Source organism: Harpia harpyja, chromosome 6 (assembly GCF_026419915.1).
Source record: "Harpia harpyja isolate bHarHar1 chromosome 6, bHarHar1 primary haplotype, whole genome shotgun sequence".
In the NCBI taxonomy this organism is placed as follows: Eukaryota; Metazoa; Chordata; class Aves; order Accipitriformes; family Accipitridae; genus Harpia; species Harpia harpyja.
Window position 1 is genome coordinate 11991418 of NC_068945.1, and position 26490 is coordinate 12017907.

General features: G+C 39.4%; 1 protein-coding gene across 3 annotated transcripts in view; it reads right to left on the reverse strand.

The window, feature by feature from the left end:
• Nucleotides 1–479: 479 nt before the first annotated feature.
• The window catches only part of BCAT1 (branched chain amino acid transaminase 1), a 75699-nt gene continuing 49688 nt past the window's right edge, over nt 480–26490 (reverse strand). For all 3 annotated transcript variants that reach the window (XM_052789127.1, XM_052789126.1, XM_052789128.1), the window contains 6 exons: nt 25759–25922; nt 23966–24108; nt 17994–18079; nt 15952–16092; nt 14727–14801; nt 480–7978 (listed from right to left, as the gene is read on the reverse strand). In XM_052789127.1, the coding sequence (XP_052645087.1) occupies nt 7937–7978; nt 14727–14801; nt 15952–16092; nt 17994–18079; nt 23966–24108; nt 25759–25922 (651 nt within the window). In that variant the 3' untranslated portion in view covers nt 480–7936. The remainder of the gene's footprint in view (nt 7979–14726; nt 14802–15951; nt 16093–17993; nt 18080–23965; nt 24109–25758; nt 25923–26490) is intronic.

Consider the following 26490-nt stretch of genomic DNA (forward strand, 5'->3'; position numbering starts at 1 on the left):
CTCCCTTGAGTTCATCACCCCAAAACCCTTAGAACGGGGACTGTATTCAAGCACTGCTACATAGTCCTGGCACGTTAAAAGCTGTTTCATGACAACATGGTTAGCAGGTAGGTAGTTTTGCTGCTTGATTTGTCCAGCATTTTACTGTAAGTGAAACAAGTGGCTCAGCCTCCAGGCTTGGCAAGGTAGATGCATGTCTGCCATTGTTAAGGCCTCATTCTTCCCTCTGAGTGTCACACCTTTAGACTTCAGTGGAGGCCAGAAGGCAGAATGCAGGCTTTGCACTTTGACTAGTTAGCTTATCTCTCACCACTTGCATCTTGCTTTGCTGCTCTTAAATGCCACTCTTCATTTGGTAATTCTTTTTTCTTTTAATCCAGCCTTCAAGAATGCATTTCGTAACAGCTCCCATCTACGGGATAATTATGCGTAGTTAGCTGTACTCAACAGTGATGATTTCATAACATGCCACAAACAGGTGCCCATTAAATTCCTTTATTGGAGACAGAAACATTGCATAATTACAGATTTGATGAGGAAAACTGCAAATAGTGTAGACTGTTTCTACTGCCAGCAAAATACAGTTATTACAGGATTTATAGACATACAAATATAAAGTGTTTCTTTCATGCCAGATGGTCTGTACGTAACAATGCCATTAGGAGTGCTTAATTGTGCTTCTACAAAACCTTTAGAGAAGAATGAGGTAGAGTTTCCTTTAGTTTATCCAGTATTTTTTCACACATCTGTCCTTTACTGCTTTTATATGCTCAGATCCTTGTAAAATACCCAGTTAACTTTAACATTTGAGAAAACAGAGACCCTTCAGAGGTGTATAATTCTCCCTCTTTAAGCTGCTAATTTCCCACTGCTGATATGCTACAATTCCAATAACTACTACTGCACCCTTCTAAATGCCTCAAAGGTCAGGTAGATTGGGACATCTATCTTTCCAAATTTACTGCTTCGACACAAATCGTTTGCAAATAGCTTCAGATAAAACTCTTACTTGTCTCCGTCATGGCAAAGAACATTTTACATTCTGTCACTCTCTACTATAGTGGCCAAGCTAGAGTCCAAGCCATCTCCCCAGGAGATGGAAGGAATAGATTCACTCTTTGTCAACATTCTCGACTATGGAATAGAAGTAAGATATATTTGTCTCCTACTTGCAGTTCTAGTCAACTACTGGGCCATTAGAAAATGAATATAAATTATGGGAAGAGAACAGGCCACTGACCTGTAGAAAACAGTTTCTCACTGTTAGATGATCTGAAGCATTACCTGTTTTGATCTAATATTTTACTCTTTCATGACATATAAAGGTGTGTTGCAGCTTTCAGTTAAGATACTAGGGCCCAAGTTATAAAAATGTAGGCACAGACATAGATATTTAAGCAACTGAATAAGAGCATTCTTAAATAGCAATAGCAATCTACCATCCTGCTAGACATTTGGTATACCTGGGTAGTCTCTGTTTTGGACTGAATGAGAATGGTAATGACGTTCTTCTGACCTCCTGTCTTGACTGACTTGATGGGTGATTTTACTCTCATTCCTTAGCATGCCTGTTCTGGAAACAGAAGACTTTTCACTTTACTTTTTGCTCTGGCATTTGCTGCAAGTACTTAGTACTTACTAAAAACCCAAGAGTGCACTAGTAGGGTATAGTACAGAAAAACCATATTACTTCACCTGAAGAGGTCACGATTCTAGTGGTGACCAAATCATAATGAAGAGGGGATTTGGCATACAGGAAGAAGGTGATTACACAAAGAATAAGAATGTTTGCTTTCTTCTCATAACTTACTGAGACACAACAGTTTAAGATAATAGTTCAGTGATACTATATCAGAATTCTAAAATGAAAAGCAAAATTTTTGTAAAAAGGTGCAAAACTTAAAAGATTCCTTGTTCATACCTTGATCACTTTGATCATAAAATGAAACAAAATCTGTTCCTGCAAGATAGTACTGCCTGAGATAACTTCTGAGCTCCTCCATCTCACACTTAAATGACTGCTCTAAGCTTGACAGAATCAAGTCTTATAAAGAGTTAGCATTATTAAGAGAACCAGCTCTTGGAAACTTCCCCAACTCTTGCTTAGCAAAAAAAGCACTATGCTTATTTTATCTACTATTCCCTGCATACCTCTTTGGTAAAACCCAAAAATGACCAGTGTTGGAAAACCATTTGGAACACTGTAGTTAATTATTTCCCCAAAGTTGTCTTCTCTTTTTCTACCTAAACTTTATCCAGCAGATAATTTGAAGACTGTAAAATTCTGTATTAAGGTCTTAAATCCTCCTTAAGATCTTCCTATGAACATGAAATTTTAGATTCTTTTTTTTAAAGCATGGCATGAGAATTCAGGATTGTAGTAAAAATGAGACACAATAAATTAAGTTTTAAGATAAGCAAACAGTATAAATTCATGTTCAGAGAGAGGGATGAGGATCTAGCCATGCTGGTATTACCAGTGAATTTAAACACCATTATTTCTAGTAAATTTGGGTATGGTTAACAAGATTTATTTCTATCTGAGCTACTAATTCCAAGAATTTGTTCCAAATCTAAGGCTTGACTATTCTAATTGAGTATTGTTCCACATCTGCTAAGCCCTAATGTACTTGACCATTCTAGGTAATGGCTAAGTCAGTTTTGTTTATGGAATTGGGGATATATTTGCCAACTGTGCTATAGATGGCACTCAGATTTTGCATAGTCAGGGAAAAAATTCTGGAATTCCCACTAATAACCATCACGCTTAAAGCAAGGCATGGACAGAAGGATTGACAACAGTATTTTTCACCAATGCAATACCAGTACTCTCTTTTTCTATTATGACTAAAAATACAAATACTTATTAAGAAGTTACTTAGCTTAAATGATTTAGGACCTACGAGTTACTTTTCCAAATCTTGAGGATAGTGACAAAATACAGTAAAACACAGCTTTTTGACACTTACCAATTGCTAACTATTGCAGTTCAGAAAATTTGTAGTGAAGATTGATAAAGAGGTCTGTCTCAGTGCTACATGATGAAGTGTTAGTTGTTAGTTGTAATCTAATGACTCTACATTGAGAGGTAAAATGCTTTCTTCAAGCATCCTTTTTAAATAAGATAGCACTGTTTGAGAGGTGGAAGTAAATTCTCTTTTCAAGATCTTCCTGTATGCTACTTTATATTCTGAACTACCTATTTTACTTGTTTATGGGTTCATACAGCAAACCTTAAATATATATCCCATTCAAATAACATTTTTCTTCTGCATAACCAAGATACTTCTACTCTAAAGCAATCTTTGAAATACTGGACTTTACATGGCATCCTTCTCTGTTGCTTAAAAAGCTTTCTGGAAAGCTTATTTGATCTGTAGAGAAGTAACTTTTTATGGAAAAGTTTGGATTAGAGTTAAAAGTGGTATAAGTGGTAGTACTACTACTCTGCACTTACAAAGAGGTTAGATAACTTGTCCAGGGTCACAAAGTCAGTGGCAGTCTGTTCAGGCATTACATGTGCAGGTGGTAAAGTGCAATTCTGATCCCTGAACACCTGCAAGATGAACAAAACACTTTTTTTTTTTTTAAAACTGTCATACTGCTAAAAGAATGCAAAATTTGCTTAAATGGTCACTTTTATATAAGAGACTAAGTGGCATCATGATAGGAGACTGGGGAAAAGGGGCTGCAAGTCTGTGTGGAAGGGAGAAAAAGACAGCAAGGAACGGCCCACCTCAGGGCATGCTCAGCCATCATTTACACCTGCCCACCTCTCAGTATATGAGCCTGCCACTAGAATATTAAAACTTACCATCAGTAGGGTGAATCCCATGCAGAGAGAGCCAGTGTGCCATAGTCTGGCAGGCTGTGCTACCGTATCTGTATTCTATTTCATAGGAAGGCACTATCAACAGACAGTTCACACTAAGCAATCTGTTGAGATTATGCAGATTGTTTTGGAGAGGCCATTGAATTCAAGAGGGTTCCTCCTCTAATTAGGCAGCTATGAGATCAGTCCCAGCTGTTTTTCTAACTCCTTGGAAGACCATGCATTACACAGACATTTCAAATAACTTGCACTCCAAATGACTCTTTCAAATATCATGTTTTTCCAAATTACCATTCTTCATGCCTGAGGAAAAATAAGCATAAAATAAGCATACAGAAGAAGATCAATGATACCTCTCTGTTGAATTAGGTAAACCCTAACCAACAGTTTATCTAGAAAGAGGAGGAGTGGAGGACAACTGCTTTTTGGCTTGAAATAGTTGAACAGGTGTAAACAATGGCTGGGCAGAAAGATCTCTCTCTTATCTTCCTTTTGTCTTATCAGACTTCCTGTCTATATCCCAGAAAAATCATGTTTGCTTTGCACTGCTACAGACTGAACAGATTATCTACCCTAAGCAGGAACCTTTATTAGCATTCTCACCAGAGTCTGTCACTGTAAATTCTCAGCAAATTTGCCCTCATTGCAGTCAAGAATCTAGTTAAGTAATGCCAGTTGCTGAAGCCATAACTCTTGGCATCACAACAGCTTATATGAAAAGCCAGTTTCATGAAAAGTTCTCTCATTTGAAGGACTTCTTTCCTATGCATGAATCATGCTCACCAAACTGAAAATTAAGGACATGCTCAATACTGAAAATAACAATAAAAACAATGAAGGGGAGAAGAAAGAACATACGAAAATTAGAGTTCATTATTATCATTTTAAAGTACCAGTGTTTGTAAAACATAAGCATGTGAAAGGCTGAATCTCATTTGATCAACCCAATTAAACATTAAATAATTGCAGCCAATTATGCAAATATCACACAACAATATTAATTTGTTGATCTTTTTTGAACAGTCTCAAATTCTCCTAATGTTAGACTATCTTATGTCTTAAATGATCAATTAGCAGCACCATAACTAAGTGATGAAGAATGGATAATTGCCTAGTTATGATGTACCATACTCTTTCTATGTAAATCTGTTGCAATTAAACAAATAGGGCACATGGAGAAAAGATGTGCAGATGTTCTTTTACAATCTATTATTAGCTCAGGGAATACCACAGTTCCCTCCTAAATTTTACAGGCGAAAATAGGGAGAATGCAATAACAAATACTCGCTATTATTTACACATATTGTTTCTTTCCTTTGCTTAACGGGATAAAAAAGCAGTGGCATAACGCAGGGTAGGACAGCATGCAACATCAGAAGAATTTCCTGTATTATACTGACCCATCAGCTCCCTTATTTAGGTTTTAAAGTTTGAAATCTAGAACCTATTCACCTGCATCCCATTTGGACACAAGCACAGCTTTGAGATGACATAGCCAGAGTAAAGCAATTAACCAAAATGTTAAAGACAACAGTTAACACACATACGCTACATGTTTTCATTCTTCTCTGCTAGAAAAGTCTACACATTTCTGTGGGTCATTCCAGTTTCAACTCTCATCATTTTGAAGTCTCCATCAGCTCAAAATGTGCAGTAAAAGGAAAGGTGTCTCTCTGGTCAGTGCAGGAAACAGTGCAAACCACAATAAATGAAACTGCCTGGTTTCCTCACATTAAATTACTTGCATCCAATTTAAGAAGAGTTTTACACAACTTTTAGGTTTACACCGCAGTAAAATAATTCTTCTAACTGGCCCTTATTCATTCTGACTAGTGAATAGATTATTGCTGGTATACTGACACCTTTATGGGGATTTTTAATATATGATACCTGTTAACTTTATCAACATCCTGAGATGTTAAGGTATCGTACAACCACTTTGCCATGCATCTGAAGTTACATATTTCCACTTTTCCTTTTGCTGCTAAATCTAAGATGAACATAAGGGGACAGATTAGATAGTTCAGTAACAGGAAGCCACATGTGGTTGCTCATTACATAATCCTTAGAGAGCTCCTCGCCACACTCTAGTTAAAGGCACTCTTCAGTTATGATACTTGTCTCATTGGATAAAACTCTCGACCCCACATTGCATCTTGACATATTCCCCATGTTAATTTTTCCACCCATCTAATTAAATAAAGACTATCAGCAGCTTATAATACATAGTAAGATACTGCACAAAGACCAGCACAAGATATAGATTCAAATGGTCAGAAAAGTAGACACACAATACTATTGCTACTGTAAGTGAAACAACACTTTGTGCTTGCAGTTGTATTCTAAAGAGAAAACTATCCAACAAATTTTAACAATGGTTACATTGTCAGGGAGAACCTTCAACTGTTCTTCATTAAAAGATCAGACTGGACTGCAGTGAAAGACAGTAGAAGTCATTATTTGAGGGAGCAAAAGAAAGTGATGGCTAAGTAGGTGTTGTCTTTAAAATCTGTCCAAAAATGAACGGGAAAGCCATAAGGATACTTTTTAGCAGTTGCATAAGGCATGAATGGTCTATTAGAAATTATATTTTGCTTTTTAAAACTATGTTAATGACTGCCAGTAACTACAAAGGACTTATAAAGCATGGGAGAGATACTGTTGGGTCTTCAAAAGAAATAAAGTGCTAAATATTTCCCTTAATACTTGTGCATCTCTACTGCAAACTATGGCAATAAATGTTTCACTTTTACTTCTTATAGGACTCCGTTGGCGTCAATAAAGTTCCACCAGTTTTACACAGAAATAGCACTTTGGAACATTGATACAGAATACGGTGATCCTTTTTGGCAAGAGATATCTTAAAGCTGTTTGACAGAACCGTGTGCAAAGAGAAAGCTAATAAATAATACAGTATGATCACTACTGAACGCTTGCAGAAGTTATTTCCCTAAGTATGAGCTACATGCTCTATATTGTTTCCAAATAGTATCAAGACTGCATGTGAGAGAGTAGCTGTATACGAAGTATGTGCTTAACCAGAATGAAATCAGGGTTTGAAGGAAATCTCTTTCCTTCTTGTGCCAGATAGTTTCTGTTGACAACATAGCTTGTTCCTTAATAGGAAGGCCCTATTAACGTACATGTCTGTCAATGGAGGCTGGACACATTTCACAGCGAGTCGTGAAGGGGACAAGAAAAATATTTTGGTGATCTAAATTATGTGACTGGATGATGAAAGAAATTCCTCAATCCAAAGGTTTGGTTGCTGTGAAGAGTTGTTCAACTTTCACAGCCACAGCTGTCTAATCTTATTTTCTAGACATTCACCTGGAAGGCAACACTGTGTCTGCAGCGCCCAGCTCTGTGCTAGGCCAGACAAAGGGTAATTCTTGTCTCAGCAGGGCCTGACCCAGCCCTATAAATGACATATGGAAGGATGTATTCAACTATTAGAGAGGTATGCACTGCCCAAGCAGCCACTGCATATCCCCATGGAGGGAAAGGCAATAGGCCAACAGAGAGCCTATTGCAGGCTAGATTGACTCAGAGAATTTTAGCCTGAAGGACAGAGCTGTTATTTGACAGAGTATGCATGAGGGGATCTAGAGGGCTATGCAGACTCAGGAATCTCCCATACAAGCAGAGAATGAAAGGAAAGAGCATATGTCTAAACTTAATTGTTTCCCAAACACAGAGCAAAAGGCAGAATAATGTCAACAGAACCCTGTGGCCAGCTAACAGGCAACATTTTTGTGTTATATGACAATGTGCTCTGCTGGTGATGGCAGTTAAAACAAACCAAACTGAAGAGCAGTTGAAGAGCATTTTACAAGTTTTCAGACTGTACATAAGACACAAGGAGGCACTAAGAAAACCATTAGGAAAGTTCTATTGCTAACATTTAGCACCTCTACCAAGAAGACAGGCTTTTACCAACAGGATTACAGTAGAAATCAAAATGATTGTGTTCACATTTGCCAGATTGTGGAAACAATCATCCTGGGGAGCAAATTGGTACAGAAACTACACTACGCACAGGCAGCTACAGAAGTTGTCATTATTCATGTCTGTTCTGTCTGGAGGGTCTGAACTCTTCCACCTTCACGACACCAGCACTGCCCAATCACTGTCTTCTCTTCCATACTGAAATGAAGCAAAAATGGAGTTTAAGAATAGAAGTTGAAAGTAACAGCAATTATAACTTCCTAGGTCTATCCTCAGAAAGATTCATACCCACCACCTTGATAGTAGTTTACGTTATTTCTTATGCCTTTACTTCTGCCTTTGATTTGAGCAAAGCCTAAAGACAACTTGAAGCTTTATCCATCTTCCAATAAGTAGACTAGGAAGAGGTGATACTGATACTCACTAGAGATGATACAGAATAGTCCTGCTTCACTAGAGCTTTCCATCAATTTAATACAGTTATTCCCTGAGGTGAGTTCACTAATTCATGCATAAGTATGCCCCTGCTCAAGCTCCAATAAACACACACATTTGTTTTTATTTCTTTTTATTTTCAAGGTGGCTTTTTATTACAGCATTCTGATTGAATGTGAAATAAAACCCATCACAAATACCACAGAGTACAATCAGAGAGAATTGTAACCCAAATAAAACAAGTCATCTTTCAATACGCAAACCAACAGGATCATCAGGCAGAAACGAAGGCAACTTACCACATGGAGCTGTATCTCTTCCAGGGGAGGATACAGTCCCAAGACAGCACTTTTGGTTGTTAAACTGGTTCCATGTTTTAAAGCTCTTTTGTCACCAGTCCTGTAAACAATGCTCCAGCAAGCCCCAAAAACGCACATAGGGCTCAAGTATGTAACTAAAGCAGAGATGGACAGACTAGTGGCAGATGTAAGTCGGGACCCCTTTCCCTCATAGTACCATGTTCAGGGAGCTTGAAAACACTTTTCAGCAGGGAATGAGGACTGGTTTTAGAGGCTTTATGTAGGCTGAAAAGATCACTTTTGTTATCACTGATGATAATTTCTCCAGAGAGGGTAAAAGGAAGTTTCTCCAATCCAGGTTCTGCATCAGCAGGAAAGGAGATAAAGGGACATTAAAGCAGGGAAAAGACAACAGCTCCAAATCAGGATGAGCCAGAAAAACACACTTCTAGATCCACAAAGGAATGATGTTCAGTGTGCTTGTGTTTTACTCTTTACTCCAACAGGTAAAGCCTCTAAATTACCTCCACATGTATCACATATACTTTTTCTTTTCATTACTAATTCTGCTGCTCCCGTTCTACAGTCTGCGATGTGGTTGACTAAATACTGGTATGGTGCTACACAGGACCTTGGATGAATTACTTGTCCAAAGGATTTCCAGCTTACATTCCCAGATGTCAGTGTAGTTGCCTTGGGAACTCTAACCAAGGAAAAGCAGATGTATCATTAGTTTAACCACAAAGCACTGGACTACTCTCATGTGAGGCAATTTTGTTGAGGATGGGAGCAAAGGGAGAAAAAAAGAGATGTCTTTGACCTTCATATCACTGCTTCTCAGAGAAAAGGTGGGACCCCTACCCCCCCAAATCAGAAAGAAGGCAAAGGCCATGGGATTATTTGTAAGTTTTGCTGGCTTTAGGTAGTAGTATCTTCTAATGCTCTGATGCTGACTTCAGAAATTGCAAGGGCTGGTCTGAGTTGCCATTTGACTAGGGTTTGAACCTGCTTCCAGAATTAAAAGGGGAATGAAGATGTTATACTACAATCAAGATGTTTTCATTCCAGAAATAAAAACAGATTTATCTTCCTCTTCTGATTCTGTCAAAGACATTGTGACTTCAGGCTAGTCAATCCCATTCCTCTTTCCCCCCCTCCACAGGTCCTGCTTTGTAAAAATTAACACATACATTCTCCTTCCCTGGTTGTTTTCCGCTGACCTAACCATTTAGATTGTGCAACTTTGAGAAAGATAGGGTTTTTGACTAAATGTCTGTTCACTGCTGTCTTGACTTCAGTGTTTAAATGTATGTTATATCATGTGGTATAAACAATATAACTTACCTTCTATCCATCCCTTCCAAGTTGCATCCTGATCTACCCTTTAAAGGGTATAGCAAAAGCTTGTTTATTCTCAAGGCATGGAATGCAAAACCACAAAAACATCTGAGTGGTATTTCAGTGAGTATATTCCCAGAGAAAAGAATCTCCTCTCTAAATCTTCTAACTCAAGCGGTTATAGAAGACAGTGTACTATGACTAATTCATTCATAAGCACAACATTACTGTATACAATGTAAATGATTTAATCTAAAAGCTTTATCAGCCTTTAGTAATCATTATTTCCACTCAGTGATAGGAAGGGAAATGTATATCGCAGTGCTACTACTGTCTCTCTCAATTGGCATGAGAAATGGAATTAGTTCTGCCCATGAGTTTCTAATTTGTCACTCTAGCTCTAGTTCCACTGAACAGCTGTTCAAATCCAAAGAAATCCTGTTGAACCCAGAAGACTTGCAAAAGAACAACAAGCAGCATGAAAACAGACTTGGAAACACAATAATGAAGATAATCTGAAAATGTGAAAAAAGCATGTATTGTACACAAGGGAATCAGTATAATGATATTGGATACAGAGCCCTGCACCTCTTGGTTACAGGTTCAAATGCAGGACAATGTTGGTACTGAGAATTTTTACTTTTTTACAAATGTCCATCACCCAACATTAAATGGTACATTGCCTTATTTCAGGCAACAGCACAGCACAGAGACCAGAGCTGTGTTTGGCTGTAATTTCAATTGCATTTTATTCTCCAGAACTTGAATGTTCTTTGGAATAACAGCCACAGACTGTCCAAATGATATGACAGTAGTCTCATGGCACTGCAAAGTGATCTTTTTTTTTTTTCCCCTCCTGGTAGAATATATAAAAGATCTTTGTGAAAGATCCTGAAAACTCCTCTGACATTTTAAGAATATTATATATTCCATTTTGTGTGTTGCAGCATTGTCTTCTGTACGACAACCTGGGGTTCATTTGGATATGAGCTCATCTCTCCACAGAAAGAAATGTGCAGAAACACAATCAGCAACCACTGATTGACTCTTAAAGAGGAAGCAGCCACCATTCTCTTTAAAATCATGTTTCTGATGATGAAGTGTTCTAATTCTCTTGGCTTTTTTAAAGGAAGAAAACCCAGAAGTAAACATATACATAATAGTCCAGCACTTTTCAGGAGTGATCGATTTACTCTTGGCATGTAACTAATGAACACATGGTATGTACATAGTTGAAAGGCAAAAAGGTCCATATGCATAGTTGTGAAGTGAAAAGATCCAAGAAAGATAATGGTTAGAAGCAATCCACACCTTTTCAGCTTCCTCCTGAGCCTTGGTTAGGGTGGAAAAGTAGGGTGATTGGGGAGTGCATGGGAGGAAGCCTCAGGAAGCAGGCTGGATAAATTTGTCGTAATAATCCACTCACTATCAATTGGCCAGGGGAGAAAGACACCTATTCCAGTGTTTTCTTCTGAAACAGAATTCTGGATTTCATAAGCCATTCTTCTAGAGAAGGCACTTGCTTGTCCCATGACACACTGCTAAGGCAGTACCTATTCCCACGCATAACACTCAACAAGGTGCTAGAACTGGCCTCAACTCTTTCTGATGCTGAGCTGTTCCATGACTGCAATTAGAAGTGATCACTGCAGACTCAAACTGATCACAAATTGTTGAAGGCCCTAACATATATTGCAATAGCATCACCTAGACATCAGAAGGTAACACACAAGTTACACAAGTGCTTTTAGACATTAAAGATAGATACTCGACATACTAACAAGATGGCTTTAATACAGAGCAGAGCGCTATGGAAACAGTGATCAGTATGTATCACAATGAAAAGTGTGTAATAAATCTGGACATATGACAACAAAAAAATAAAGTGATGGACATTAACTGTTATTTTAGATATTTGTATCAGGCACTTGGGATGAGAAAGATGAAATAAAACTGTGGTATGTAGTGGGATTCTGGAGAAAGGCTACTGTGTATACTCACATAGTAAGAAGATAAAAATGTTACAAGTAACTGAGCTGGGAACATCGAATACTGAGCCTCTCTTTCCTCTCAACAAATAATAAAATCTAGAACCAAAGGTGCCTATGCTTCTTCCTAGCTATCAGTCCTACTGTTTGAAGAGAAAGACCCAGACCCCAAGCTGTTACAGTTGGCACAGCTGAAACAACAGAAACATGATGGGGGAGTGTCTCTTCTTGCCCCCATGAATGTTGGCTCAGCCACCTACACAAAAGGTACCAGAATATCAGGAATTCTTTCCTCCCTGAGTTGCAGCCAGAAATGTCCAATACTATTCTATAGAAGAAGAGATGCTGATCCCATGTCACCTTCCTAGTGAAGAACAGTCAAGTGGTTGTATTGGGTTTGCATGGCAAGGTTTTGGTAGCAGGGGGGCTCCAGGGGTGGCTTCTGTGAGAAGCTGTTAGAAGCTTCCCCTGTGTCCGACAGAGCCAATGCCAGCCAGCTCCAAGACGGACCTGCTGCTGGCCAAGGCCGAGCCCATCAGTGACGGTGGTAGTGCCTCTGGGATAATGTATTTAAGAAGGGAAAAAAGTTGCTGTGGTACAGAAACTGCAGGCAGAGAGAGGAGTGAGAACATGTAAGAGAAACAACCCTGCAGACCCCCAGGTCAGTGAAGAAGGAGGGGGAGGAGGTGCTCCAGGCACTGGAGCAGAGATTCCCCTGCAGCCCGTGGGGAAGACCATGGTGAGGCAGGCTGTCCTCCTGCGGCCCAGGGAGGCCCATGGTGGAGGAGATCTCCACCTGCAGCCTGGGGAGGACCCCATGCCGGAGCAGGGGGATGCCCGAAGGAGGCTGTGACCCCATGGGAAGTCTGTGTTGGAGCAGGCTCCTGGCAAGACCTGTAGACCCATGGAGAGAGGAGCCCACGCTGGAGCAGGTTTTCTGGCAGGACTTGTGGCCCCACGGGGGAGCACGTTGGAGCAGTCTGTGCCTGATGGACTGCACCCCGTGGAAGGGACCCACGCTGGAGTAGTTCGTGAAGAACTGCAGCCTGTGGGAAGGACTCACATGGGAGAAGTTTATGGAGGACTGTCTCCCATGGGAGGGACCCCACACTGGAGCAGAGGAAGAGTGTGAGGAATCCTGCCCCTGAAGAGGATGGAGCAGCAGAGACAATGTGTGACAAACTGACCGTAACCCCCATTCCCTGTCCCCCTGCACCGCTAAGCGGGGGGTAGGTAGAGAATTCGGGAGTGAAGCTGTGAAGCTGTGCCTGGGAAGATAGAAGGGGTGAGGGGAAGGTGTGTTAAGATTTGGTTTTATTTCTCATTACCCCTCTGGTTTGGTTGGCAATAAATTAAGTTAATTTTCCCTAAGTCGAGTCTGTTTTGCCTGTGGCTGTAATTGCTGAATGATCTCTACCCACGAGCCTTTTGTTATATTTTCTCTCCCCTGTCCAGTTGAGGAGGGGGAGTGATAGAGCAGCTCCATGGTGCTTAGTTGCTGGCTGGGGTTAAACTACAACAGTGGTCTTGCTGCATCATTTGAGCTACAAGTCTTGGGCAAGGGGGAAGAAAAAAAAAAAGTAGTTATGCTGGAGACCAGCAGCTGTGAAATGTAAAAATATGTAGAGAAACAAGAGTACAAAAGAACCACCAAAATTATATGAGATAGCATGGCTTCCCTTTGTCTAAGACTGCTTCACCCTACTTGAATTAAGCAATGAAAAAACCCCACAATGAATAGCAATGGATTTAAACTTGGACTGCAATATAGCACAAACCACTGAATACATAACATTACGTAAATGAATCTGCTTATCACGGACTTTAGGTGGGTCAACATATGACAGCAGACTGCAATTCATAAGTAGTTTTTGTCTCGGGTCTCATCAGAAGAACCCTGTGTCAGATTATTTCTACACACTAGTAAAAGGCCTGTAAAATAGAAAGAAAAATAAATTTTAGGACTCTTTCTTAAAAAGGTCTGCTATTTTATGGGATTCATAGAGTTGCTATGTGGTACAGTACATCTCACAATTTTTCAAGAAGATTCTTAGTTCAGGGGTTACTGGCAGGAATATAAACATTTTAGTAGCAAATCTAAGAACACCTTGAGCCAAAAGCCAAGAATGTAGAAGAGTAACCATCAGACTTGATTTGAAGAAATCATGACAATACTGCCAAGCAGCTGCTACCAGATCTTAAATAAAGGGGCTTGTAACTTGCTGAGACCTGTTCCTATTCCCAAATCCCCCACACCATAAACTATGCTAAATAAGTAAAAGAAAACAGGCAACTAAAATAAGAAGGGCCATCACGTGCTGCTCATTGACTTTACCTGAAATGGTATAGACTCCTATGCCCAGACATGGAGGTCAAATACTGATTCTAAACAAACTTTGACATTTAGCAAATCACAGAGGAAGGAATTGTTTTAAGAAAAAGAAGCGACTGTATGATTGGAAAGATGCTGAGAAACAGAAATGGTGATCAGTTGGCTGCACCCAGTGAGTGCTTACTACACCCATCTCTTTATTGGTCAGCCTATATTCATTTGTGATCATGGTTATTCAGGTGCTTCATAACGCTATTTTTTCCCCTTAAAAAGGAACTTATAACAACAGTACTGGATTTCACTGATAACAGTAATATCTTATAACTCTCATCCAGCTTCCAAGATGAACAGGGAAAAAAATATATCACTCTCCATCCATATCATACTTTCTCAAGGGAAAAAAAAAAAATTGATAGAATAACCACACCAAACAAAAGAGCCCATATTATTATATAATGGTGCCTATAGCACCACTAATAAAAAGATTATTTCCCATGTTTTCAAATGTTCACCTTTTATTATTTTATCTGGTTAAAGAACAGAAAGAACCTTACCTGGATATCACTCAGCTTATTCAGGAAACGGGTGGTTAACTGAGGTCCATTCTCCATAGTTGGAATGTGCAAATGCTGACATTGAATAAAGAAGTGGGGGAAGGGAAGGGAGAGAGAGAGAATAACATGTAATAATAGCTTTATATACATATGAATACCTTAGGGTCACCAAGAATTTTAATAAATATTTATCAAGCTTTCTAGCCCTCCTTATAAGTAGGCAAAGATTGTCATAATGTTTTTTATAGGAGGGCATGCTGAGCCAGTGAAAAGTTACATTAGTTGAACTGTTAAGCTATTTTTAAACAAAGGCTAATCTAAGCCTTCCAAAAGATCTGTCCAAAATGGAGGGTATATTGTACAGGCAAGAGTAGTAACACTGTATACAGTATTTTATTTCAAAGTATACCACGTAGAAACACAACAGGTACATTTATCCTACTTACCATCACTCAGCACCTTGATGTCTCTCATATTATTTTAGCATCTGATAATATCAATACATTTATTCCATCTTGTTAATTTAAGAAGTATCACCTAACAGACATTTACTGTACTTGTCATATTTAATGGAACAAAGCACATCCATATATGCAGCTGCAATAACCCAGCCTTCTGAACTAACTTTGTGCTGGCTAAATAGCATCAAGTCAGCTTAACAGTCTAAATGCCTGTGGAATTCCACCTGTGCAGGAGAAATCTCCCATATGGTGTATATTAGGTGGAAGCAGCTGCACACCCTTCTGAAACTGCTCTTCCATCAGAGCTGGGTTCCCTGCAATGAGGGGTGAAGAAGAGATGAACTTGAAAAGGAAAGAATGCAGTGGCTCAGAAATTTGGTTCCCTGGGCAAGTCTTTCCTCTCACCTTTCCCAGGTGCCTTAACTTTGGAAAAAATTTTCATTAAAAGAAACATGGGAGAATGTATTTTTCTATATTTTCAAACAGGCTGGGAGGTGGGAAATATTTTTTTTATTATTTTTCCCAGGAATTGAGATTTTATAATTTTGGCTATTAAAAACCCCCAAAAGATGAGAGGGAAAGTTCTCTTCTGACAACAGAGCAGTAACTCACTTGGGAAACAACATACTGACAGCGTTCATCTTTCCAGGAGCCTCTGGCAGCACTCCTTTTCTATCTCACTTGTTTTTTGCTTCAGCTGCAATTAATTAATGATAAAATTCTGAAGAAAGAAGGAAGAAAAAAAAAAAGAGACATTTTCTTACCTTGCCCTTATATAAAATTTTAGAGATAGGACATACAACACAAGCTGTTCCAGCACCAAACATCTCCTTTACTCTGTTCTCTTCCAAGGCAGCTGTCAGGTCACTCATGGTGATGTATCGCTCAGATACTTTAAACTCTTCCTGCACAAGAAGAATCAACCATAAAAATTGTAAAAAGCTTAAAAATGGTTTGTATTTTTGTTTTCCGTGTTGAAACATCTCTAAAAGAACAATTAGCCTAGTGGCAATCAGTCAAGTTTTGGCTGTGATCTTGTGATCTTTTCAAACCTCCCAGTATCACACAAGATAGACTCTAATCAAAAGAATGACCTTCAAGGAAGCCAGTGGTTTGCCAGATACAATGCTGATGATTAAGTGGCACTTTCCTCTGATTTTGTACAGAATATCAGTATTGCATCAGGGAACAACACAGCAGAATTTGTCATGGGTTATGTGACACAGTATCTGACTACTCATGGTCTCTAGCATGCTAGAGTTTGTACAAAAATTACTCAATTATGTCAAGAGACCTTTGCATCCCACTCCCAGACAATTCCTAAGCAAAATACATTCTGTTAATTCCACCTGCAATGCCAACTAGATGTGATATATTTCTTTAATCCCTGGTGAAATTTCACACTGTAGCCTGCACACAGCTGTCACATACAATAATTAACTGTACTGCAGGTATGAGTAAAGCAATTCACACTGAACAGTCTTAACATAGGAAGTGTCTTACCTTCTACAAGTGCTGAAGAATGCATAGCAACTGATTGAGGGGATGTGTTTAAAGAACAAAAATAAACTTCAAACTTTGAAATTTTCATTTAATGGATTATGTGGACTTTATTGTCCTATCAGACCAAACTAAAGCTTAGCCCTTGTTTTAGATACAAGCTTTTTAACATGAAAGAGAGATGCTTACGATAGCAAAAAACATGATTAGCTCTGGATGGGATAGTATTTGGAGAAAGAGGCAGGGGCACCACATAAGCAGAGTTTCAGATACGTTAGGGAACAGAGGTCAGGAAGAAGAGAACAACTTTTGTGAGAGTAAAAGACACCTAATTATTCAAGAGGACTGAGGTGAGAGTCTGGTATGTCACAAACAAGCCCTATCAACTGGGAATATCTGTCTTGTAAAGGAGACGGGACTGAGAAGTGCGCATGCATATCTGCACTAGGGAAGTACCAATACTAATAAGGACACATAAGAGTTCGGTGCAGGTCAACAAGTGGCACACATGCACCACGAAGTACATGCCTAGCTCTCTTCACTGCAAGTTAGATTTAAGTGATATAACTGTGACTGTATTTCAGGAAGCCTTTCAGTTACAGGTGGTTGGAAGCTCAGTTAATACCAGGGGGTAAGTATCACACATGCCCCTGTTATTCCTGTTACTCCTCCCTAAACATAAGCCTGGCCAAAACCAGGAGACAGTATACTTGGCTTGATGAGCCTTTGGCTGTATAGTATTCTTATCCAAGCCGCAATAAAACCTTTGAATACAGTCCAGGCAGAGTGAACAGTTTGCTGGATTTCAAGATATGAGGTAGTCCCAAGTGTTCAAATAAGTACTTGGATGGCTGTACTACAGAACTGGAATCTGGAAGCAGACAGATGACTTCAAGACTGTGGCTGGATTTTAGGCTGCATGCTAGTTATTAGAAATAAGGGTGGAACCATGAGAACTAAGTGGAGAAATAGTGTGCTGATGACTGAAGTATAGCTGTGATCATGCATGGTAATTGTTTGTTTCCTTGCTTTAAGTTGCTGGTACCAGTGGATTTAATGAGAATTTTCATGTTAAATACTACACGGAGCTACTTTAACAAGCTTGGTATTGTTCTGTGTGACAGGTGTGGGTATTCTGATGATGTTGCTGGGAATCTATGAATTAGCATGCCGTTAGTTCCCATTTAGGTTAAGGGATTTGACCAGATCAGTTGAACTTCAAGATACTGAGCACCAGGAATGCTAACTTTTGTTGATGTTATAACACGATAGTTGAAACCATTACTGCCAAGGTCAAAACACTCACCCAATTGCGTGCCAGATCCAAAATGCTTTGTCTTGTCACTCCTGGAAGGATGATGCCATCTAAAGGTGGGGTTGCCAGTTCATTTTCTGTCAAACACAAAAGAAATAGAAACACTGGTTGAAAAACAAACAAAGAAACAAAAATAATGTTTACTGATATTACACCAAACATGAAAATTAAAAAGAAGTCGAATGATATCAGAAATATTCCCTACCCAGCAAGATGCAACTTTTATCAGAGTTCTGTAAGAACACAAGTTACACAAATTCAATTCCAATAAGTTGCTGCTGAGTGTTTGGAACCTTTTGAGTATACTTCAGTAGGTGGGGAAGAAACTTATTTCATACATTAATAAATACATGGCAAAAGCCTAGTAGTAGGTTTTATTCCTCAGGATATTATGGATTCACTGTATAACTACTGGGAACCACTGAATGGCCCAGTCTTCGAATTCAGAATAGAGAGGCACAAGGGAAAGCCATGCCTAATAATCCCAGGGCAGATCATAACTTTCCCTGAACTGCTTTACTTAATTTAGTAATATGGGGTTCATTATACCTACCTCATAGCATTAACATGAAACATCTACCAGAAATTTTGAGGCCCATTTACTGAACAAGCAAAGCAGCAGAAACCTTGCCAAATGCATCTTGAGAGGAGACTTCCTTAATGATCTTTTGTCTTATTTTTCCCCTAATTTTCTCTTTACACAAAAAAAGCAGTCCTAATAAAATTCCAAAAGCATCAACAACTCAAATTGTTCAACTAGTTGTGTTTGTTAGCTTGTTTTTCTTGTTTGCTTTTAAAAAAGAACATTAGATAAATGTTCATCTAACATAACTAATGAAACAGTAGATAAATGGTAATCCATACTTGGTAAATTACAACACAAAAGTTTTATGTAGTCTGTGTTCTTCCATCTGACCTTTGCAGCAAATCACAGTTAATCTTTTTCATTTTAAACCATCACTTTCATTTTAAACCATCACATAGCATACTCAGTGGTTTCCATTATCAAAGAATACTGAGCATTTACTCTTTCTGACAGCCGGGCTCTTTTAAGACAGTCTCAAATTTGCACTGAGAAGTGAAGACATCCACAGTCTTCCGGTAATGCTCTTCATATTTTTTTTCCTAACCATTTTCTCTTCCCAATGATAATCCATTATCTTTCTTCATATTATAAGGATGCTAGCCTGCGCATTAAATCCACAAACCATTAAGGTTTTTGATTCATTTTTACCTAGGTCACATAAAAGGACGAGATATGTATCTTCATGTTTTTATTATGCCCCCTTCTCCCTACCCGCTAAAGATCACTGAATCCAGGCCTGTTTGAAGCAGTCTTAAAGGAGAAGCTGTCTTAAAAATGTTTCTATAGGTCCTGTGAAAACTTGCAGCTGGGTAGAAGAGAGAAACACGGTATTCATCCTTGGACTGAGAGAGCAGGTTGAGCTCAGCTGCTTAATATTCTGTTTTCAGCAGTCAGCTAGATAATTATGTGCACAAACACTGCCTGCCAGCCAGTGCATACACTGCTCCAGACTGACTACAGCATGGCGCTCTCCTGCTCTGCAAGAGGGTGCTTTGGGAGCTGGGGTGGGATAGAGGAAACTGAGGATAAATAAATGGAATTGTTCATTGAATCTGCTACTCGCTGTCCATTCTCTCAGGAAATGTCTGTTACTTTTTAATGCAGCCAGCCCTGGATTTATTCATTTGGACTAGAAGATTTTCTTACCTATGGTTCCATGTTCCTTTTATGAGGACCCATACACACATAAGTAATAGATGTAAACTGCCATGCCAAAATGTATAAAAAAGCTGCCCTAGAACAGGCTATATATTCTGCTCTGGTTTGACTAACCAATAGTGCCATTCCCTAACCTATCCCAGACTCCTAAGTACAGCAGTAGTCTCTTCTTTCTCATACAGTCAGGAACAATAGCTTTTCCTTTTCCAGTCTGTCTAGCATCACTCCTAATCGTGATGTGTGTCTGGTCCTAATTCTGGCACACCTATCAAAAGAAGAGGACTTAAACATTTTCCATGAGCCACAGGGCTCATCTGATTCTGAATACTGAAAACATGATGTTCTCCATTTGTGACCCAGTCATATACAAGTAAGTGCTCCCCTTTCTCTAACAGAAAACTTCAAATAACGTGGACCTTAATACCAAAGATTGTGACTACACACCACATGACGTTCTCTATTTGATGATGTTGCCACAGATCTTTGCCAGAACCTGTTTAAGCTCAACAACATATATTAATTGATTTGAGATAGTTTGAAAAGGTGCCAGGCCAAACCTGCCACCAAACAGCACTGAGCAGACAGGACATGGGAGTCTCAAAATGTTTCAAACAGCCTGCTCTGTACAATTTTGTCAAGTACACATATGATGCCTACCAGCCTGGGGCCACCCAAGGAACATCTGCTCCCCTGGTATCCGGCAGAGATGATAATGCTATACAACACGGCATGCCAAAAAGCTCATCCTCTCTGTGAGCTGATGCCAAACCAGGCTCCATATGACATCAGTTTGTCCATCTCCAAAAAACCAGACTGTGAGCTCACAGAATCCATTTGCCTTCTGAATAATTTTGATGGGCTAGAAACCTTAAAATATAGAGTAGCAAAAAGGGGGGGGAAAGCATTTGAAGGAAAATGTCAGGGTTTCTCTTTAGTTAACTACTGTTATTGTTACAGTAGTAGCACTATCAGTCCAGTACCCCATTACACCAGGCATGGTATAGGCATGCTGTAACAATGGAACTCCATCAGAGTGTTTAAAGGGATTTTTAAAATGAGGTCTTGCATATTACACAGCTTCAATTTTTACACACCTGTATTTTTGAACATGTAGCAGATAAGATTCCAAACATGGGATGCCTTCAGTACTAGTCACACTACAACAATGCTGAGAAATTCATCAACACGTATTTTACCAAAATGATAACAGATACCAGGTGAACTTCATGGTCAAGGAGAACCCAGCAAACCCTGATTTCACTAGTATTAACAGCTGACTTCCTCTCCCAGTTTGCTCCAGACCTTTCTATTTCTCTCTCCATATTTCCCTCAGGCTTTTCTTCTACTCTCCCCTCACGCAATCATTCTGTCTTTGTATCTCTGTCAGTTTACTTTCCTCAATCACTTTCTCCTCCTTTTCTTTGTCTGGCATCTCATTCATCTGCTGCTCTCCCCTCCATGCTATTGCTATGGCTCTCTATTAGAGCAGAATGTAGATCCTTATTTTGTTAGTAACCTACTTGTACAAGATACTTCTGCAGCACAAATAATCCTCCACCTACAGAACACGAAGCAAACTTGCCTGATATTTTACCTGACTGTTCCAGAGAATCTTTTAACCCATTTATTTAATTACATAACCATTTATGTAAGCTATTTTGAAGTGGACATTATTAATCCCCATTTTAGTAACAGCACAAAAATATTAAGTAATGCCTGAATGCTATCCACAATGCCTTAACATTAAAGCTAGAAGTAGAGCCCAGATGGTTCCAAATCATTCTGAAGAAACTGAATTTTTGGAAAGTGCACACAGATTACATAGTTAGCAATCTTCAGATTGGACATATGTTTAAATTTTAAGGTTTTCCATAAAGTCAAGCCTATATTCCAGACAGCAGAACAGACATTATTAAAGGAAATTAGTTTCAATGTTAACAGCTTCTTGGGATTGTTATGTTCTCCAAAGAGGCAGGTGGAAGAGACTGTAGGGTGACCAAAATTTTCACTTTGTGAACATAAACCGTAAACAGTACTTGATGTATGATAACACCTGTATTTATGCAACAGCAGGGATCCAGATTTGGTCATTATAAGCCTCAGCCAGAGCAGCAGTGGGCATACAAGAGCAGCATGGAACATGTCATGTTATTTTACCAGAAATTGAATAGTTTCCTCCTCTAATCCCTCCTTGATGTTACAAACAAAACATTTTTCCAGGCTCCTCCTGCCACCTAAGACAACACGTCATGTTTAGTCACAATGCTGTAACTAAAAGTATATGGCAAAGGCTTGCAAGAAAAGCCTACTCTCATTAGAAGCATAGATGTCCTTTAGTCCAGGCTTTACTGGGCTAGGTCTTTGATTTGTTATAAAGCAAGTAGAGCAGTCCAGACTGCTGAACACACAAAGAAGGGCATTTTCCTTTTGATGATGATCTGCAATTTCTGTTTCACTATTTTTACGTTAGATCCCTCTCTCAGCTGCAGAATTTGCATAACAAAACAAAACCACAGAACATAATGGCAAACACTTTTTAAACCACAATGTAAAGCCATAGGCAGGTATGTGATGACACACATTGGCAGCAAGAGTGATTCTCAACCAAAGATATCACAAATTAAGCATTAATCAACACACTGGGAGACAGCAAAGTGCTCCAATGATGCTAATGACCATGTCATTTGAAATGGCAGGTTTGCCAGTATACAGTTAGCTTGGGTGGCATGAATTACAAGTTGTTTGCTACGGCCACCTCACAATAGTACTATTCAGTAGTGCACTGGTAACACAGTGATTGGCAGATCTTTGGAACAGTACGGTGCTGCAGCTGGATAATTCCAGCATATTCCTGGTTTAAGTACAATGAGAACATTGAATTCTAATTACGTCCCCCCTTCAGCATCCTTTCCCTGGGCAGAATGATCCAAAATCTATTTTCATGTCTCTCCAGCAAAGTTACACAAGGCGTGAATTTGGCCATCTAGCTACACTGACAAATCTGCTGCTATAAAAACAACAACAAGATTTCTCATATTTATAGTTTAATTCACAAGAATTCACAGACTCATTCAACACTGAGGGAGTAACATCCCTCTTCTTATGAAAGTGGTAAAGATTTTGCAGAAGAACAAGTAATGAAACTAGAGACAGGAGTCAGGTAGCTGGACTCCCATTAACCACACTATCCAAAGCACACTGCTGTCCCCACAGAATGTTGCCTCTGTACTGCAGCTGAGCACTGTTAGAAAAATGTCAATTTTCAAGGGTACCCATGGCACTATGTTGATATCTGTCTGAACCCTGCACCTGCTGCCACGAAAAAATTCAATAACACTTAATTTTCATGGAGGGCCAGCACTCATGGAAGTCAGGAGGTGTCCTTTTATTCACTTGCCTATACATTGGCTTAATACTTTAAGGACTCAGAGTCATGTAATCTTCCAAACCAGTTCTCAGTTGCAGTTATCACTTCTCAAGCACTGAATACTTGCATGCCCAATGGGTGTTTTTGAGATGCCTAAATAGTTGGCTGCTCATTAACTAGACAGTTTTCTAATCAGCATGTACATTGCTCAGAGATGACTGTGGGTACAAAGAGGTAAAAATGGCTTCAAGAATGATGGTATATCTTGAAAGCACCATTTGAGCATTAGTGATGTGGAACTCTGACTGACATGTTTCTCTCTCTGCCTCCACTGGACAGAACTTCAAATTCTTCAGAGAAAGAGCTGAGTTCTTCATCAGTTGGATGCTGAAATACTTTTGGCTATGCTTCAGGAACATTTGACTTGCCAGAAAGCGATGATGGCAACTATCCTGCCCAAAGCCACAGAGCTGAAGAGTTACACAGCCATATGGTGTCTTTAGTATGTCTGCATTGTTTCTGACCCAACACCTCCTTCAAGATCAAGCATGCTGCTAGAGTTGACACCAAACCTGCAGTGTGACCTTTTGTATGGCTAGACTCTTCTGAGCACGTCGACTGGCCCAACAGTTTAGTATGTTATCAGCAGGCAGTACTCACAGCTGCTCCAGAATCTTCTCTTTCAGAATGGTATAACTAAGAGTCACCTATCAGTTTTCAGAAGAGAATAGAGATTTTCTTGTTAAATCATCTTCATTAAAAGGTTTATGATCTGCACTCTAATAATAATTCTGTGGATTATGGTCCCAACTGTCTACTCTGTTAAAGTTTTCGTGTTTCGTGTTACTATACCTCCATCTTCATTTATCCAGTAGAGAAACAGATTCATTGTTCCAACTTCTGTTATTTGGTGATCTTCTCCATAGAGCCACAAAACCTGCTGGCAGCCTAACTCCAGGGCTTCTTGCTGGGCATAAATAGAAGAACCATAATTCCTTCCAGAAACAAAAAGAAAGAGCAAACAGTTATGAGTATCTGGTTGGGTATTTTCTCATTTGTGTGCACATCTACCTTACGAGCAAGTGCTCTGCACAGTCACTGCTTGTCCCTGGAATATTTTCATTGGAAATACTCTACTAGCATTTTACTAGATCATTTGTATCTACAACCCAAAAACTTTGAAGGGCTGAGCAACATCAGCAGCTCAAACATATCCATCGAAATAGTCTTAAAAATACCTCTTGTTCAATTTTCTGGACATTCTAATCATTGCAATTAGACACCTTAGGAAAGTATTTATCTTTATTTAGCAGTTGGCATCCTGGAGAGAGAGCAACAATTCCCATCCAGCTCATGGTGTTAAAAAAAAAGCAAACCAAAACCATCTACCTCATCTCATATGCGTCAGATGAACCTCTTGGAACACAAAAATCACCAGAGGCGAGTTATTTCTTTTCTAGTAAAAGATATTCACAGAACTAGTAGCTTCAGGAGCTGCAGATGGGCCTTGTTGAATTCCATATCTTTGAGGAGCAACTGTTTTCCTAAAATGCTGCTTATGGATTGAACATAACTGAATAAGATGTGTTTACTCTGTAGCTGCTTTGAGGGGGGGGAAACCCTTTTTGCTTCTCATGTTCAACAACCATCAAGACCCAAAGTCAGCAGCTCCAAAGTGCTGACCACGCTGGAGTTCTCACCTTTGGGCACGAATCAAGTCAGTAGTGACTCCAGACTATTCCTTTTTTCACAGCTGACATATGAAGGACACACAGGACACAATTAATATATTTCTAAAACCAAGCAAAAACTCACAAACAAAGAGTGAAGGTCTCAGAACACCAGACTGAATGAAGGAAAGCTGTTTTCTTGCCCTTTGATTATTCTACTAGCTCACTTCAGCAGCATTTGACAACTACTAACTTCCTGCCTGGAAAAGAAACTCCCAGGTAGAGACAATAAGCTTCATTTAAACCAAAGACCAAGGATGTATAATCAAGTAATTTTATTTAGCCACATCCAAGTTCCTTGCTCCAGTCAAGTCCTAAGCAGCTTCACTCTACAAGTCAAGTACTTGGACGTTAACAATCATGTTTCTACCTAACTAGTGCTTTGGCTTAGTTCAGCAGAAAACTGCCAGACTATGGTCAAGTCAATGCAGATCATTATCCCATGCTTTCCCTTAAACACCCATACTCCCCTAGCTAACTGCAGATGGCTCATCAGGACAGTCTGCCAAAGAAGGAGGTCAGCAGTCAATGCTGCTCACTGCCCAATTGGCAGCAGGCTGCTATACTGAATGCTATACTGAATGCTGCATCACAGAAGTAATATCTTTAGTGTCAACTTCTGCAAGGGGAACAGTCAAAGTATTACATAGACACCTTCCAGGTCCAGTTCCTCAGCTTGAGATGCTGCAAAATTGCATCTGCAAATAATCCACTTGGCTGTAATCTCTGAACAAAAATATGCAACTGAATTGAATAAATAATATTTGCAAAGTACAATTTTGAAACCTTTGTTATAGTACATTGTTTGTTTAACTGCTACATTTAATACCTCTACTTCTGCTGGATTAGTTACTTCACTAAAAACCAAATCTCCGTTGCGAGCTATGTAGAAGATGCAGAATTATGTTTTCTTACCCTCCCAGTTTGCAGTCCCCCGTTCCTCCTTTCCAGGCTCTTACATATTTTGGATCTGCCCATAAAGATATTGGATTAAAGCTTCCACTTGCAAAGTAAGGGCCCACAGGGCTAAGTATGACATACAGTAGGGCTTTAGTTGGCTTCTTCACTCCAAGGGAAGGCTGGAAATAAGGAATGTAAAAAAATAAAAAGTTACTGGTATACTTCACTCCAAACATCAGATGCAGCACAATTAGCTTTTGAAACACTGCTTTCAGAGGAACTGCAGCACGAGAGTGCTTTTACCAGGACAATGCAAAGTGCTGCAATGGAGAGAAAATATTTATATAACTTCCCCCCTATCCAAGCAGCATAACAACCCTAATTTTATCCACTGTGACCATTCACTTACAGCTGTTTCATTTATGTATATATTATTCTAATCTCCTCAAATAGTTTCAAGCTTTTGAGAATTCAGAAATTAGCTTAACAAGATACTATATAATTATATGAATTAATCACAGCAGAAGCCTGCAAAGCTTTCTGGGGGCAGGAGTGGCAAGGACCACTGCTAGCAATAACAACCGTGGAGGAACCACTGTCAGCTGCATTAGTGATGAGAATTAGCCAATGCCACTTAGAACTGGCATTGGTAGAGTTGAGTGCTGGCTCTGTGAATAGCTGTGTGACAAGCTAAAATGATCTGCCTGCTGGAAATGGTTCACACAACAGCACAGGAATTAACCTGGA